Source organism: Vespa crabro, chromosome 15 (genome assembly GCF_910589235.1).
Source record: "Vespa crabro chromosome 15, iyVesCrab1.2, whole genome shotgun sequence".
Lineage (NCBI taxonomy): Eukaryota > Metazoa > Arthropoda > Insecta > Hymenoptera > Vespidae > Vespa > Vespa crabro.
This window is the reverse complement of record NC_060969.1, coordinates 5,324,259-5,337,138: the sequence shown is the minus strand read 5'-3', so window position 1 is coordinate 5,337,138 and position 12,880 is coordinate 5,324,259. Positions and strand designations below refer to the sequence as shown.

At 25.9% G+C, this 12,880-nt stretch overlaps 4 protein-coding genes across 4 annotated transcripts; 3 read left to right on the top strand and 1 right to left on the bottom strand.

Moving 5' to 3' along the window:
- The first annotated feature begins 8 nt into the window (after positions 1 to 8).
- Positions 9 to 1,435, top strand: LOC124429360 (iron-sulfur protein NUBPL). The gene is made up of 4 exons (XM_046974541.1): positions 9 to 144; positions 328 to 659; positions 811 to 1,184; positions 1,266 to 1,435. The coding sequence occupies exons 1-4, from the start codon at positions 70 to 72 to the stop codon at positions 1,433 to 1,435; spliced, it is 951 nt and encodes a 316-aa protein (XP_046830497.1). The 5' UTR covers positions 9 to 69.
- Positions 1,436 to 1,472: 37 nt separating this feature from the next.
- Positions 1,473 to 2,519, top strand: LOC124429363 (sulfiredoxin-1). Its single transcript, XM_046974545.1, has 3 exons — positions 1,473 to 1,775; positions 1,909 to 2,112; positions 2,209 to 2,519. Exons 1-3 carry the CDS (start codon positions 1,715 to 1,717, stop codon positions 2,355 to 2,357), a joined length of 414 nt encoding a protein of 137 aa, XP_046830501.1. The 5' UTR covers positions 1,473 to 1,714; the 3' UTR covers positions 2,358 to 2,519.
- A 548-nt stretch (positions 2,520 to 3,067) lies between these two features.
- On the bottom strand, positions 3,068 to 8,390 carry LOC124429481 (cyclic AMP-dependent transcription factor ATF-6 alpha). Its single transcript, XM_046974814.1, has 8 exons — positions 8,110 to 8,390; positions 6,175 to 6,357; positions 5,927 to 6,081; positions 5,645 to 5,858; positions 4,958 to 5,553; positions 4,584 to 4,738; positions 3,850 to 4,457; positions 3,068 to 3,750 (listed from the first exon to the last, which is right to left on the bottom strand). The coding sequence occupies exons 1-8, from the start codon at positions 8,186 to 8,188 to the stop codon at positions 3,311 to 3,313; spliced, it is 2,430 nt and encodes an 809-aa protein (XP_046830770.1). The 5' UTR covers positions 8,189 to 8,390; the 3' UTR covers positions 3,068 to 3,310.
- Positions 8,391 to 8,672: 282 nt separating this feature from the next.
- LOC124429288 (FACT complex subunit Ssrp1) lies at positions 8,673 to 12,608 on the top strand. The gene is made up of 14 exons (XM_046974353.1): positions 8,673 to 8,788; positions 8,869 to 8,975; positions 9,209 to 9,394; positions 9,477 to 9,692; positions 9,784 to 9,959; positions 10,072 to 10,207; positions 10,296 to 10,399; positions 10,464 to 10,592; positions 10,689 to 10,980; positions 11,093 to 11,251; positions 11,344 to 11,475; positions 11,561 to 11,752; positions 11,832 to 12,083; positions 12,153 to 12,608. The coding sequence occupies exons 2-14, from the start codon at positions 8,925 to 8,927 to the stop codon at positions 12,204 to 12,206; spliced, it is 2,079 nt and encodes a 692-aa protein (XP_046830309.1). The 5' UTR covers positions 8,673 to 8,788; positions 8,869 to 8,924; the 3' UTR covers positions 12,207 to 12,608.
- Positions 12,609 to 12,880: the final 272 nt, after the last annotated feature.

Genomic DNA, 12,880 nt, shown 5'->3' with positions numbered 1-12,880 from the left:
AATACGTATCTAATTAATGTAATATATAAGGTTAAGTTTACTTGTGTGTGCACTCTTAATTTCATTAGAATGTTTTATTGTAAAATAAGATTTTTATCCAGTAACTTAAAGATATGTACATGTATGCAAAAACGCCTCAAAAGTGTAAGTATAATTCTTAAATTTTTAATTAGTTTACAAATTTAAATAAAAATATATATTTTTCTTCAAATAAAATTTTTTTACATAGTTGAACATTATTTTTAATATCTTTAAATGTTACAAGATATAAAATTATATAAAGTAGAGGTATTTCATTATTCAAAATAATATTATTTCTATTTTTAGAATATTTCTACAACCGATATTACTGAAACAAAAAATATAAATTTAGAAGCTAAACGAAAAGAAATTATGTCACGTGGTCTACCTAAGAAAAAACCTATCAAAGGTGTAAAGCAAATTCTAATTGTTTCATCTGGGAAAGGTGGTGTTGGTAAATCAACAACTTCCGTAAACTTGGCAACAGCATTAAAAGTTATAGACCCTAAAAAATCAATTGGCTTATTGGATGCAGATGTTTTTGGACCTTCTATACCATTAATGATGAATTTAAAACAGTCACCTTTGTTGAATAAAAATAATCTTATGGAACCATTAATTAATTATGGTATAAAATGGTAAATAATGATCATTTATAAATAAATTATAATGTTTATACTTAGAATGCAAACTTTAATCAGTAGATAATACTTTTCGACTTTACAATTAACAATTCTAATAGGATGTAATTTAATCTGAATTATGAATAAATGTAAAGTATTGTCATAGTATGTCCATGGGATTTTTGATCGATGAAAAATCTCCAGTTGTTTGGAGAGGTCTTATGGTAATGAATGCCCTAGATAAATTATTGCGCCAAGTCGCATGGGCTCCTTTAGATTGTCTAATTATAGACACACCACCTGGGACTGGAGATACACATTTATCATTAATTCAAAATATTTTTATCACTGGTGCATTATTAGTTACTACACCACAAAGAGCAGCTTTAGATGTAACAAGGCGAGGTGCTAAAATGTTTGAAAAATTAAATGTGCCCATTTCTGGTATTGTTGAAAATATGAGCTCCATTTCTTGCCCGAAATGTATGACCAAAATATCTATTTTTGGTGATAATACAGAAGCATTAGCGCATGAGCTTGGTAATACATTATTATAAGTTATACAATTTTAAAGAGAATATATATAACAGTTCTATATAAGAATGCACAATTTTTATACAGGTGTAAAAATATTCCAAAAAATTCCTTTACATGAAGATATTATGAATAGTTGTGATATTGGAAAACCAATAGTATTATCTGCTCCGAACAGTGTTCAAGCAGAATCTTATAAAAAGTTGGCAGAACATCTTATAAAATTTTTAAAGGAACAACCACTTATTGAAGAATGATTAATAATAGGTATATATAAAATTTTTTACACAATTCCAATTTCACCAGAATGAATGATAATTTATTTATATGTAATTTAAAATAAGTGAAGAACTATTTACCTTTATAAATTTCATTTTGTTAGCAGAAAGATATAAAAATAATAATATCAGTGTATTTGAACAGATGAATCACACACATCTTACTCTTTTCCCCCTCTATTATACCTTCATGTCTCCAAAAGTGGGGATAGTAAAATGCTGTAATTCTTTCATTTTCGTGTAATATTATTTCTAGTTATGGTGTTTCTTCGGACGGTACAGCATATACAACTGTCGATATTATCTTTGAAACGTTTATGTAAATTTATAATTTTGTCAACATTATAATACATATTCTACAATCATTCCAAAATGATGGCATGGTTGATCACGGATGTGTAATATCTATTTAAAAGAAATGTATTACTATTTTTAATCTTATTTGTTTTTAGCATCTAAAATGGATAAAGTTGGTACCAGTATACATTCTAGTGTGGATGCTGAAGTATTTGATGTTCCTATGAGCGTAATTATTAGACCATTTCCTCCAGATGTTAATGAAGAGAAAGTTAAAAGTTTAATAAATACTTTGAACAACTCAGAAACAGAATCTTTAGTACCACCAATTGATATATTATGGATTAAAGGCAGCGAAGGTAATATACATTAAATTATTTATATTAAAAGAAGTTGAGGTTAGGAAAAAGTAGATTTTAAATAGTAATATATTAATGGTTTAAAATTTTATATAGGTGGTGATTACTATTATTCTTTTGGTGGTTGTCATCGATACACAGCTCATAAACAGATTGGCAGGCAGTTTATAAAAGCAAAATTAATTAAATCTACAATAACAGATTTGCGGAGCTATCTTGGAAATTCTACGCCTGATCTGAAGTAGATATGGCGCAGGAATATGTTAAACATTTTTTTCTTTAACGAAATATGGCAGGACTAAGAAATTCAAAACTAAAAAAATATTTAAATGATGAAATTGTGAAAGTATATATATATAATATATTATATAAAATATTATACTAATAAAAATTATATTCAAAGTTAAGGTTTTGTTTCTATTTACTATTTTATGTTTTAGTAATATATATATACACACAAAATACAAAACACAGTTTATACAATTATGAACAAATATATTTTAAAACTTATTTTTGTAAAGATTTACAATAAGAGAAAAAACATGTGCACCACATTACTTTATATTATCTTTTTTGTACTTAATCTATATTTAAGTTATGAATATTATTAAAAATCTATGTAGAACTTCATAACTATTACATCTATTTTAAAGTTCATATGTATATACATGTATCAACATAACCCATTTGCACTTGTGCATATTTACAAAATTTTATAATATTAAATAGTATCAAATTTCACAGAATGACATGACAAGCGTCGGATAGTAATAATGCATACTAATTTTACAAATTGTCATTATCATGAAGTATAAATATAAATGTAAATATAAATATAAATATATATATATATATATATATATATATATATATATATATATATATATGTCTATTATTAAATACAATAAACTTATTAAATATGAAGAACAAGAAATATAGTAAATATTTTATTCTCATTTTGTTTTTCTTGACGAGAGGTCTTCTTCTATATTTATTCTATTATATTATAGTCCATCTATTGGATATTATGAATTTTTCTTATATAAACATTTTACATAGCTAAATATCTATATTTGTGCAGAAAATTGCACTAATTTTCAGCATGTGATATATAAAAACACATGCAAATATGTTATCACGTATGTTGTATAAGTGAATATAATATAGTATGTGATAATCATTAATATAGAAATTAATATTAATGATGGCCAATATTTTTTAATTTGAAAATATCTGTTTTTCTTTCATTTGTATTTTTAATACTTTCATAATTATCACTTTTTATATTTTCCAAACCAAATCCAGTAACAAATTTTTCTTTTAAAAGATAAGTCATATCTTTGTTGTGATAATTTTCCTTAGATCTTTGAGTATAAGTTTCCCTCAAATTTTTTGTATCAAGTACATAAGGATCATTTTCCTTTATAAAATATGGTTTATGGGTTCTGGTTACATTAACTGTTGTGGCATCTGACACACCATTAGCAGTTTGAGTCTGACTACTGCTATTTTCTGATTTACTATTCTTACGTAAATGGAAAGGTATGACAGATTGTTGTAGATGTAATAATTGAGTATTTGTTACTTCACAATCGATTTGCATCATTGTAATGTGATTTGCAGGAGTTGAATAATTTTCTAAAAAACATAATTTTTGTTGGTTAGTCATTTCTTTCATTCATCTTTTGGATGTACCAAAATAAAAGAAAATAAATAATAGAAAGAACGAACATATACCATTCAAAGGAACAGCAGGAAGAACCAATGCCATTTTTGGTCTAGATGTGTTATTTTTTCTTGAAGCTGGTAATAATAAGTGTTCACCACTGAACCATACTACATAGAAAGTATCATCTTTTCTTCCTAAAGCTTCAAATAAAGAAGCATGTTCACTGAGAATTGGAGAAAATACTTCAACTGCATTAACATTTGATGTATGAATATTGTTCATCTTATGCATATCTTTTGATTTTATTTTTCGTAAATAACGATTCTTGTTATATACTGTTTTTTTCTCTATAGATGATTTTGGTAAAAGAAGTTCTCCTAATAATTTTTTATTTAATTCAGTCTTTGTCGGTGTAGTCCAATTATCACGATCAGACTCTCCACCAATCCACCGCCGTAACTCGTAATCTAAACGTATTGATTCACTCTGATTAATATACATAGGACACATAGGATGATGCATTGACTTATTTTTATTAAAATCATTTCCAAGTTCTTCTTCAATACGTGTATCAGGATTTGCCCATAGCAAACTTCTACCATGTCTAACATTTGGTGTAATTGCTGGTATATCTGTTGACATACTATCCAATCTTTTGCTATGTGGAAATATGCCTCTACGATTACAGACAGATATACAGTTTTAATATTGCATAATACAATATTATATGTATATTTCAAGATTATGTTCAAGATTTAATATTTAAACTTAAAAAGCTTAAATGTTATATATAAATACTTACACTAGACCATTAAGATTAAGAGATACCATTAAAATCATTCCTAAAAGGATAGCAGCATTTTTCTTGTTCACATTAAGATTAACATTTCCAAGTTTGTTGTTAGATATAATTGTGTCTTCTAATGTTGATAGCCTTTGTTTCAAAGCTATATTTTCCTATTAGAAACAAACAATGAATTATTATTAAACTAACATTTAAATTACTTAACACTAAAATTCAAACATAAATATTCATATTATTTGAAATATCCTAATAAGAAAAGTTAATATAAGTATATATATTAATTTTTATAATATATGTATTATCATAATAACAATTACAAAATAAAATGTAATAATATTATATAATATAGACAACCAATCAATAATTCTTACAGATTTAAGTTTGTTATTTTCCTCTTGAAGTTGAGAAATCTGTTTTTCTAAAGAGCAAACGTATTCTTTTTTTTTCTTTCGTGAAAGACAAGCAGATTCTCGATTTTTTATCATTCTTTGTTGTCTCTTTAAAGCTTTCATTTCACATTCTTGCTTACCAGAGAGATTATTAAAAACTGGAATTTCATTTTTTATAACAATAGGAGTACAATTTGATGTTCCTTTTTTTATAACAATTGAATCACATCCCACTGGTTCATTTTTTACAACAATAGAGGTATGATTAGCATTTTCATTATTTACAATTACGGAAGTATTGGGAACATTAACTATGGATTCTCCTCCAGTCGATACATGAAGATTAGGTAATGCATTAATAATTTTTACATTATTTTGCTGCTGTAATTTAACTCCATTATTTTCTGTTTTTATATGATTTAATGATGTAGACTGAAAATTTAATGGGCCACGTATTTTAATTGGTTTATGTAATGATAATGATTGTAGCTTCAAAGGATATGTCTGATTTTGTTTTGCCTTTTGTGCTAAAACAGCAAAATCCTGAGCACTTAATATTATAGTCTTTTGAAGTTGTTCTGTAAAAATTATGATGCACATACGTTAGATATGTAAACGAATTATTCTGAGCTTAGATTAAGTATAAACTTTAATTATTCTTATTCTTACCATCACCTTGTGTAACTTGAGTATTACCCTTTGGTTGAATACAAACACGTTTTGCAGGATTTTCATTGGCAATTTTATACTTTGTATTTTTTGTTTCTTGTGTATTAATAGGTATTAATTGTACTTGTTGGACGAAAGGTGTAGGTGTTACAGTTGATGGTGATATTGGGGGAGAAACATATGGTGGTGAAATTGGTGGTGTTTCTAATGTGAACTAAAAAATATATAGAGAAATATTTATATAGAAAATAAAATATAGGGCACATAAAATTTATTAAATACCTTTAAATCTGTTGATGAAAGATTAGATATTATTTCTTGTTGCCACTCAGATCCACTAGATTCTGAATGACTTGGACTAGAAGAGAGAGGTAAATGCGTACCAGGACTTACAGGTTCTAATTTTATTTCAGTATTTCCCTCGGTAATTTCTGGATCTAATAATATAATCATTAAAAAAGAAAAAAAGAAAAAAGAAAAAAAAAATCATATTTGTCTTATTTAAAATTGGATTTATTTAATGAAAATACCTTTATCTTGTTGAGTAAAACACGAATCAAAATCCTCAAAAGTATTACAAGATTTTATATTTTCTTCTGTATTTTCATCGTAATTTTTACAATAATCCTGAGATACTTCATCAGGTAAAAGAGGAATTCCTAATTCAGAACTTAGACTTTGAAACAAATCATCAGGAAGAAGAGAATTGTCATCTGCAAAAATTTGGTTACATTTTTATTAAAATTTAAAATCGATAGAACATTTAAATTTACGCGCGCTTTCGTAACTATCGAAAGAAATGGTTAGGACGTAATATTCTTTTGTCTTTCTTTTAATCAAGTAAAACTATTTAAAAAATAATCTTTTAATTATGGAATTTTCACATAAAATTAATAAATATACATATAAATATATATATACAATAATGAATCGAATTAAACATTCATATTTTTCAAGGACAAAGTATAAGAGATCATTTATGGAAATAATATGGCGTAATGTGACAGTACACTTCGCATACACTAATGTATCAAGAAGAATCATTAATACAATATTGGAATAATACAAATTAAATATAAAAATAGTAGAAAATCATTATTTTCTATTATTCCCTTCATGCGTGAATATAGGCATATAAATCGTTTATAACTTTTCTATTGGTATTTTCAATTGCTACTTCATATGTATTTATTTATTTATTTATTTATTTATATATTTATTTATTTATTTATTTATTTATTTATTTATTTATATATTTATTTATTTATTTATTTATTTATTTATTTATTTTAAACAATTGGAATGCATTAAGCCTAAACATTCATCGATGATTATAATATAAATACATTCGTTGAACGATAGTGTTATACTGATAGTGTTATACTGATAAATTTCGTGCTTGTAATAGTTTAAAATATATTATTAGTATGCACAAGGACATTAAGGTTGTTACTTTTATCGGTATGTTTGAAGAAGCATAAAACACATACGTGAAGCATAAAACAATTACGTGAACGCAATAACAAAGACAGTATTTCGATAGTTGTATATAATACGTAAATGAGCAACCATTACATAAGAATAAAAGCAGGAAAAAGACGTTTTATATTTATTCCTTTTTGCGATTAAACATATTTCTCTTTTCGTTATATGATTTTTCCACTAACATCAAAAATTAGGCACAAGTGCGTTTAGAATTTTTTTTCTTGTAGTAAATTTATCATGTCTTTCATAGAAATAACCAGTGATATTTTTTATAAAAAGCAGAGAAATTAATCAGAGAAATTAAAGTTTGTAAAAAAAAGGTTAATAAATAAAAAGAAAGAATTGTATTTCTTGAACATCTTTCGAAATTTTTCTATGACCATTCTTATAAGGGAAATGAATAGGTACGAGTTGAAGAAACTTGTATCTTTGGCTTTTAGAGAGGTCAATAACCTCGACGAACGATCTTTGCCGACATGACACTAAACCATGTTCAAATAAAAAAGAGAATATAACCATGAATAAAAGAACGAATTAAAAATTTATCTTATTAATAATTACGGGTCATCCATAATTTCCTATATATTCTTTAATTATCGTAGCACATTTTAAATTATCACAAAATAACTATAATATTATGTGTGACACAGAATCAGGATTAAAAAATTAATATTATTCTTATTCGACATAGAGTAAAATACAACATTCATTCTAATAATGTGTGCACGATTGTGTATACGTTCACGCGTCCAACACCCACAAATTTTATCGTAGACATGTATGTTCAATTTAATTTTGGAATATTTAGAATCACGTCACAAGCGTCGAAAAAATAATGAATCGCAAGAATAATATACGGATATAAAATATTATTTGACATTGATTTCCTCTGCGTTTATCCGTTAGAATTAATTTCATTTACAATGATTATTTATGTACAAATCTATCAAAATGATACATGTTATGCATATTACACGTACCCAAAAAATCAAGCTCTGGAAACATCTGAAGTTCCGATGCCGCGACGCCGTTCCATTGTGGATCTTGAGTTATCAACATCTTTCAAATCGTATTCTAATTGATGTCGTTTATCTATCTTTTTTTTTTTAACACAAGAAAACTTTTTATTCAAGGATTACAGGAATAATACGGATTTCGTTATCGTATGAACGTTTCCGGTATACTCCTATATAACTAACAAAATATGAAGTTCAATATCTATAGACAGACACATGTCAATTTTATCAAACTAAACATAAATCAAAGAGTTAAGTAGATGGAATACCATCTTTGTTGAATGCGATCGAGTATATAATCTCGAATATACAATCGAATCGATGATCAGATTGCGAGAATCAAAATTACACAAAGAATCAATCATTCAAATATCGATATCTTGTAGAAGCTAATTTATTTTTACTATTATTTTTTATAATTTTTCAAAATACCATATAGTAATTTATAGTTCGGTTTATTATTTATTAAAAAACAAAAAAGGAAAAACAAATGTAAAATGTCGTTATATTTAAATTTATAATGTTGTACATACTGCGTTCATTTGGTACATTTATTAATTATTTTTATGGTCAACCTGAATACAATTACGACCAACGATTTATACAATTACAAACGCCGAAATAGGAAGAGGTGTTGTTGAAGGTATAGTTAGATTAGGTTAAGAAGCATTTATAATTGAAATATTGGAAATGACATTTGTAATTTGTTATATAATTTTTTAGACGAAATAACATATAAAATATTATTGAAAATATAGTCTTCAAGACTTCAGCTAAAAATGGACTTTTTAGAATATCCTGATGTTATTGCAGAGGTTAAGGGTGCAATGGTGAATCTATTATTTATTATTTAAAACACTTTTACTTTATATCGATATTACTTAAGAATATTATAATTATACTTTATATTATAGTATTTTTAATGAAATAATCTCATTCTTTGTATTGTTTTATGTTTATATAATATCCTAAAAATAAAATATATTATGTGTACATACAAAATAGAGTACAATATCTTAGAATAATGATAATTTATTTATTACTTATCGTATTTATTTTGTAGACACCTGGAAGATTAAAATTAACTGATCAACATATTATATTTAAAAATCAAAAAACTGGAAAAGTTGAACAGATATCAGCTAGTGATATGGAAATGGTAAATTATCAAAAATTTATAGGAACTTGGGGTTTGCGTATATTTTTGAAAAATGGAACCCTGCATAGGTTTAGAGGATTTAAAGAAGGGGTATGTTTAAGACCTTTAAATAAGATGTCATATTTATACAAATTAGAGTGATTATATTTTTCTTTGTTAATATATTATATAGGACCAAGAGAAAATAGCAAAATTTTTCTCAGTAAATTATAAAAAAGATATGCTGGAAAAGGAACTTAGTTTGAAAGGTTGGAATTGGGGTACAGCTAAATTCAATGGATCTGTCTTAAGCTTTGATGTTGGAAATCATACAGCATTTGAAATTCCATTATATGATGTTTCACAGTGTAATACAGGGAAAAATGAAGTAACACTGGAGTTTCATCAAGTATGCTTTAAAATAATTATAAACAATATTATTATATCTTATTAGATATAAAGATCAAACAATTTTAAATTAACTTACATTCCTTTTACAGAACGATGACGCTCCTGTTAGTTTGATGGAAATGAGATTTCATATTCCTATTAGCGATAGTGCAGATCAAGATCCTGTAGAAGCATTTCATCAACAAGTTATGGAAAAAGCCTCTGTTATTAGTGTCAGTGGTGATGCCATTGCTATCTTTAGAGAAATCCAGTGTCTTACACCACGGTTAGAATTTTGTAATTATAAATTAAAACTATATAGTTATATAGTTATAATGGGACTGATATTACGATCATATTTGATAGTTCTAATTTATTTTCTGTATGTTATTTTTCAGTGGTCGTTATGACATAAAAATATTTCAATCGTTTTTTCAACTTCATGGTAAAACGTTTGATTATAAGATTCCTATGTCTACAGTTCTTAGACTATTCTTACTACCTCATAAGGACAATAGACAAATGTATTTTGTGGTAAGTTCTGTCTCAAGATTCTTTTGTAAAAAAAAATTATTTATTTTATTTTATTCTTTTTATCCTTTTTTATTATATATTCTTGTAGGTCAGTTTAGATCCACCTATTAAGCAAGGTCAAACTAGATATCATTACCTGGTCTTATTATTTAATCAAGAAGAAGAAACTTCTATTGAATTACCATTTTCTGAGTATGTTTCTCAACTAAAATATTTCAAAAATGCATGGTTTATTTATTATTTATTGTATTTTTAGAAAGGAACTGAAAGAAAAATATGAAGAAAAATTGACAAAAGAATTATCTGGACCCACATATGAGGTACTTGGAAAAGTAATGAAAGTTATTATCAATAGAAAATTAACTGGACCTGGTCATTTTCTTGGGTATGAGATTCTAAATTTAATGAGAGAAGGAAATTTTTATTTAATTTTTTACAAAAATTAACATTGTAATGTTTAAACATTGCTTTATATTTGTAGTCATTCTGGAACTCCTGCAATAGGATGTTCATTTAAAGCGGCTGCAGGATATTTATATCCTTTAGAGAGAGGCTTTATATATGTTCATAAACCACCTATACATATACGCTTTGAAGAAATAACATCAGTCAATTTCGCACGTGGTGGTGGTTCCACACGTTCTTTTGACTTTGAAATTGAATTAAATACAGGTGTAGTTCATACATTCAGCAGTATAGAAAAAGAAGAATATGGTAAACTTTTTGATTTTATCACTTCAAAGAAATTGAGGGTCAAGAACAGAGGCAAGAGTGTAAGTAAAAAAATATGTAGCATTGCCAATAATTATTTCATGAAAATATTTATATAATATTCTATGTGAATTTATATTTATGCATTTTATGTTACTATTTCTACTAATATAGGACAAATTGAATTATGACAACGATTTTGGAGATAGCGATCAAGAAGATGAACCTGATGCATACTTGGCTAGAGTTAAAGCTGAAGCACAAGAGAGAGATGGCGATGAAAACCAGGATTCTGAAGAAGAATCTACAGATGAAGATTTTAATCCTAATCAGGTTATATTTCAATTATTTTATTATTATATTATATTCAATTATTTTATATTTCTTTTTCTAAGATAATTATAACATTGTGTGTCTAAATACAGGATGAAAGTGATGTAGCCGAAGAGTATGATAGTGATCCTAAGAGTTCTGAAAGTGAGGAAGATTCTGATGGATCAAATAGTAGTCAAAAGAAAGAGAAAAAAGAAAAGAAATCTAAATCAGCTAAAACAATAGTAAGTATGAAATTATAATTGTTAAAAGTACAAGCGGAACGCTACGTATTATATATACATATAAAAAAAATCATTATTTATGCAGTCTGAAAAGCCAAGGAAACCACGTAAATCAAAGAAAGAAAAAGACACTAACAAACCAAAACGGCCAGCAACAGCTTTTATGTTATGGTTAAATAGCGCTCGTGATCAAATTAAAGCAGAAAATCCAGGTATTGCAGTTACAGAAATAGCCAAAAAAGGTGGTGAAATGTGGAGAGAATTGAAAGATAAATCTGTAAGTAAAAATTCTCGAAAATAAATTCTAAAATTTTCTAACATTATTGCATTAATTTACGTTAATATTTGGAATAAAGGAATGGGAACAAAAAGCGACAAAAGCCAAAAAAGAATATTCGGCAGCAATGAAAGAATATGAAGCAAGTGGTGGAAAAAGTAAAGAAAAGAAAGAGAAAGAAAAAGAGAAAGAGAAAGAGAAAGACAAAAAGAAAAAAGAATCTAAAAAAGATATGTCACCTAGTAAACTTATGTCTGGATCTTCTTTCAAAAGTAAGGAGTATATCAGTGAAGATGAATCCAGTAGTGAAGGTGAAAGTTCAACAGAAAAGGTATGTGTTAAGTAATATATGTGTATAGTCTAGAATTAATATATTATTAATCGATGTTATTAATTCCAGAGATCTGAAAAGATGAAACATTCGGATAATGAAAGTGACAGTGAAAAAGAATAGAAGAAAGTTGAGAATATATCAAGATAAGAATTTTAGAATAATAAGAACAGATAAACATGAAAACATTTTTTGAATGTTTAATACAATCTTGTATTGGTCATTCCTATTCATTGAGATATAAGTTCTTCTTTTATCATAAGTGTTGTAATTCTTTATCTATAGATTCATTTTAAATATTTTATTTTTTATTTTCACTATTTTAGTCACTTCCATTATTTTCATTCTCTATCATTCTTGATCTATCAAAGATACCATAAAGATATAACAATATCACATATGTATTATATTGCTCATTCCATGTAGTAATTATAGTTTTCTTACAGTCACACTATTAAATATTTTGTATTTCACATTTATGATCACCGGTCTTTATATTATTAAATATAATAATTAAGATTTAAATTGTGTCTCTTTAATTTGTATTATTTTAATTTAGGCGATATAAAATGTACTATAGAAATGAAAAATATTACATAGAGTACTTAATTATTTAACATAAGAATTTATATATATATATATATATAAAATTTATATATATATATATATATATATAAAATTTCAAATGTATAGATAAATCGATATAAAAACGTATAAATTATAGTTTATAATTTAAACTATGCATATATATTTTTATAATTAAAAGAAATGTTTTATAAAATGCATGCATAAGTAAA

What these genes read in the sequence shown, in the direction of transcription:
- LOC124429360 (XM_046974541.1), top strand. Translation starts at nt 70, where the DNA reads ATGTTTTATTGTAAAATAAGATTTTTATCCAGTAACTTAAAGATATGT. An exon ending in TGCAAAAACGCCTCAAAAGT is followed by an intron (nt 145 to 327) that starts GTAAGTATAATT and finishes TTCTATTTTTAG; the next exon opens with AATATTTCTACAACCGATAT. An exon ending in ATTAATTATGGTATAAAATG is followed by an intron (nt 660 to 810) that starts GTAAATAATGAT and finishes GTATTGTCATAG; the next exon opens with TATGTCCATGGGATTTTTGA.
- LOC124429363 (XM_046974545.1), top strand. Translation starts at nt 1,715, where the DNA reads ATGGTGTTTCTTCGGACGGTACAGCATATACAACTGTCGATATTATCT. An exon ending in ATTATCTTTGAAACGTTTAT is followed by an intron (nt 1,776 to 1,908) that starts GTAAATTTATAA and finishes ATTTGTTTTTAG; the next exon opens with CATCTAAAATGGATAAAGTT. An exon ending in ATGGATTAAAGGCAGCGAAG is followed by an intron (nt 2,113 to 2,208) that starts GTAATATACATT and finishes AATTTTATATAG; the next exon opens with GTGGTGATTACTATTATTCT.
- LOC124429288 (XM_046974353.1), top strand. Translation starts at nt 8,925, where the DNA reads ATGGACTTTTTAGAATATCCTGATGTTATTGCAGAGGTTAAGGGTGCA. An exon ending in TTAGAGGATTTAAAGAAGGG is followed by an intron (nt 9,395 to 9,476) that starts GTATGTTTAAGA and finishes TATATTATATAG; the next exon opens with GACCAAGAGAAAATAGCAAA. An exon ending in ATAGACAAATGTATTTTGTG is followed by an intron (nt 10,208 to 10,295) that starts GTAAGTTCTGTC and finishes ATATTCTTGTAG; the next exon opens with GTCAGTTTAGATCCACCTAT.
- LOC124429481 (XM_046974814.1), bottom strand. Translation starts at nt 8,188, where the DNA reads ATGTTGATAACTCAAGATCCACAATGGAACGGCGTCGCGGCATCGGAA. An exon ending in TTTCATCAACAGATTTAAAG is followed by an intron (nt 5,859 to 5,926) that starts GTATTTAATAAA and finishes TATATTTTTTAG; the next exon opens with TTCACATTAGAAACACCACC. An exon ending in TCAAGTTACACAAGGTGATG is followed by an intron (nt 5,554 to 5,644) that starts GTAAGAATAAGA and finishes TAATTTTTACAG; the next exon opens with AACAACTTCAAAAGACTATA.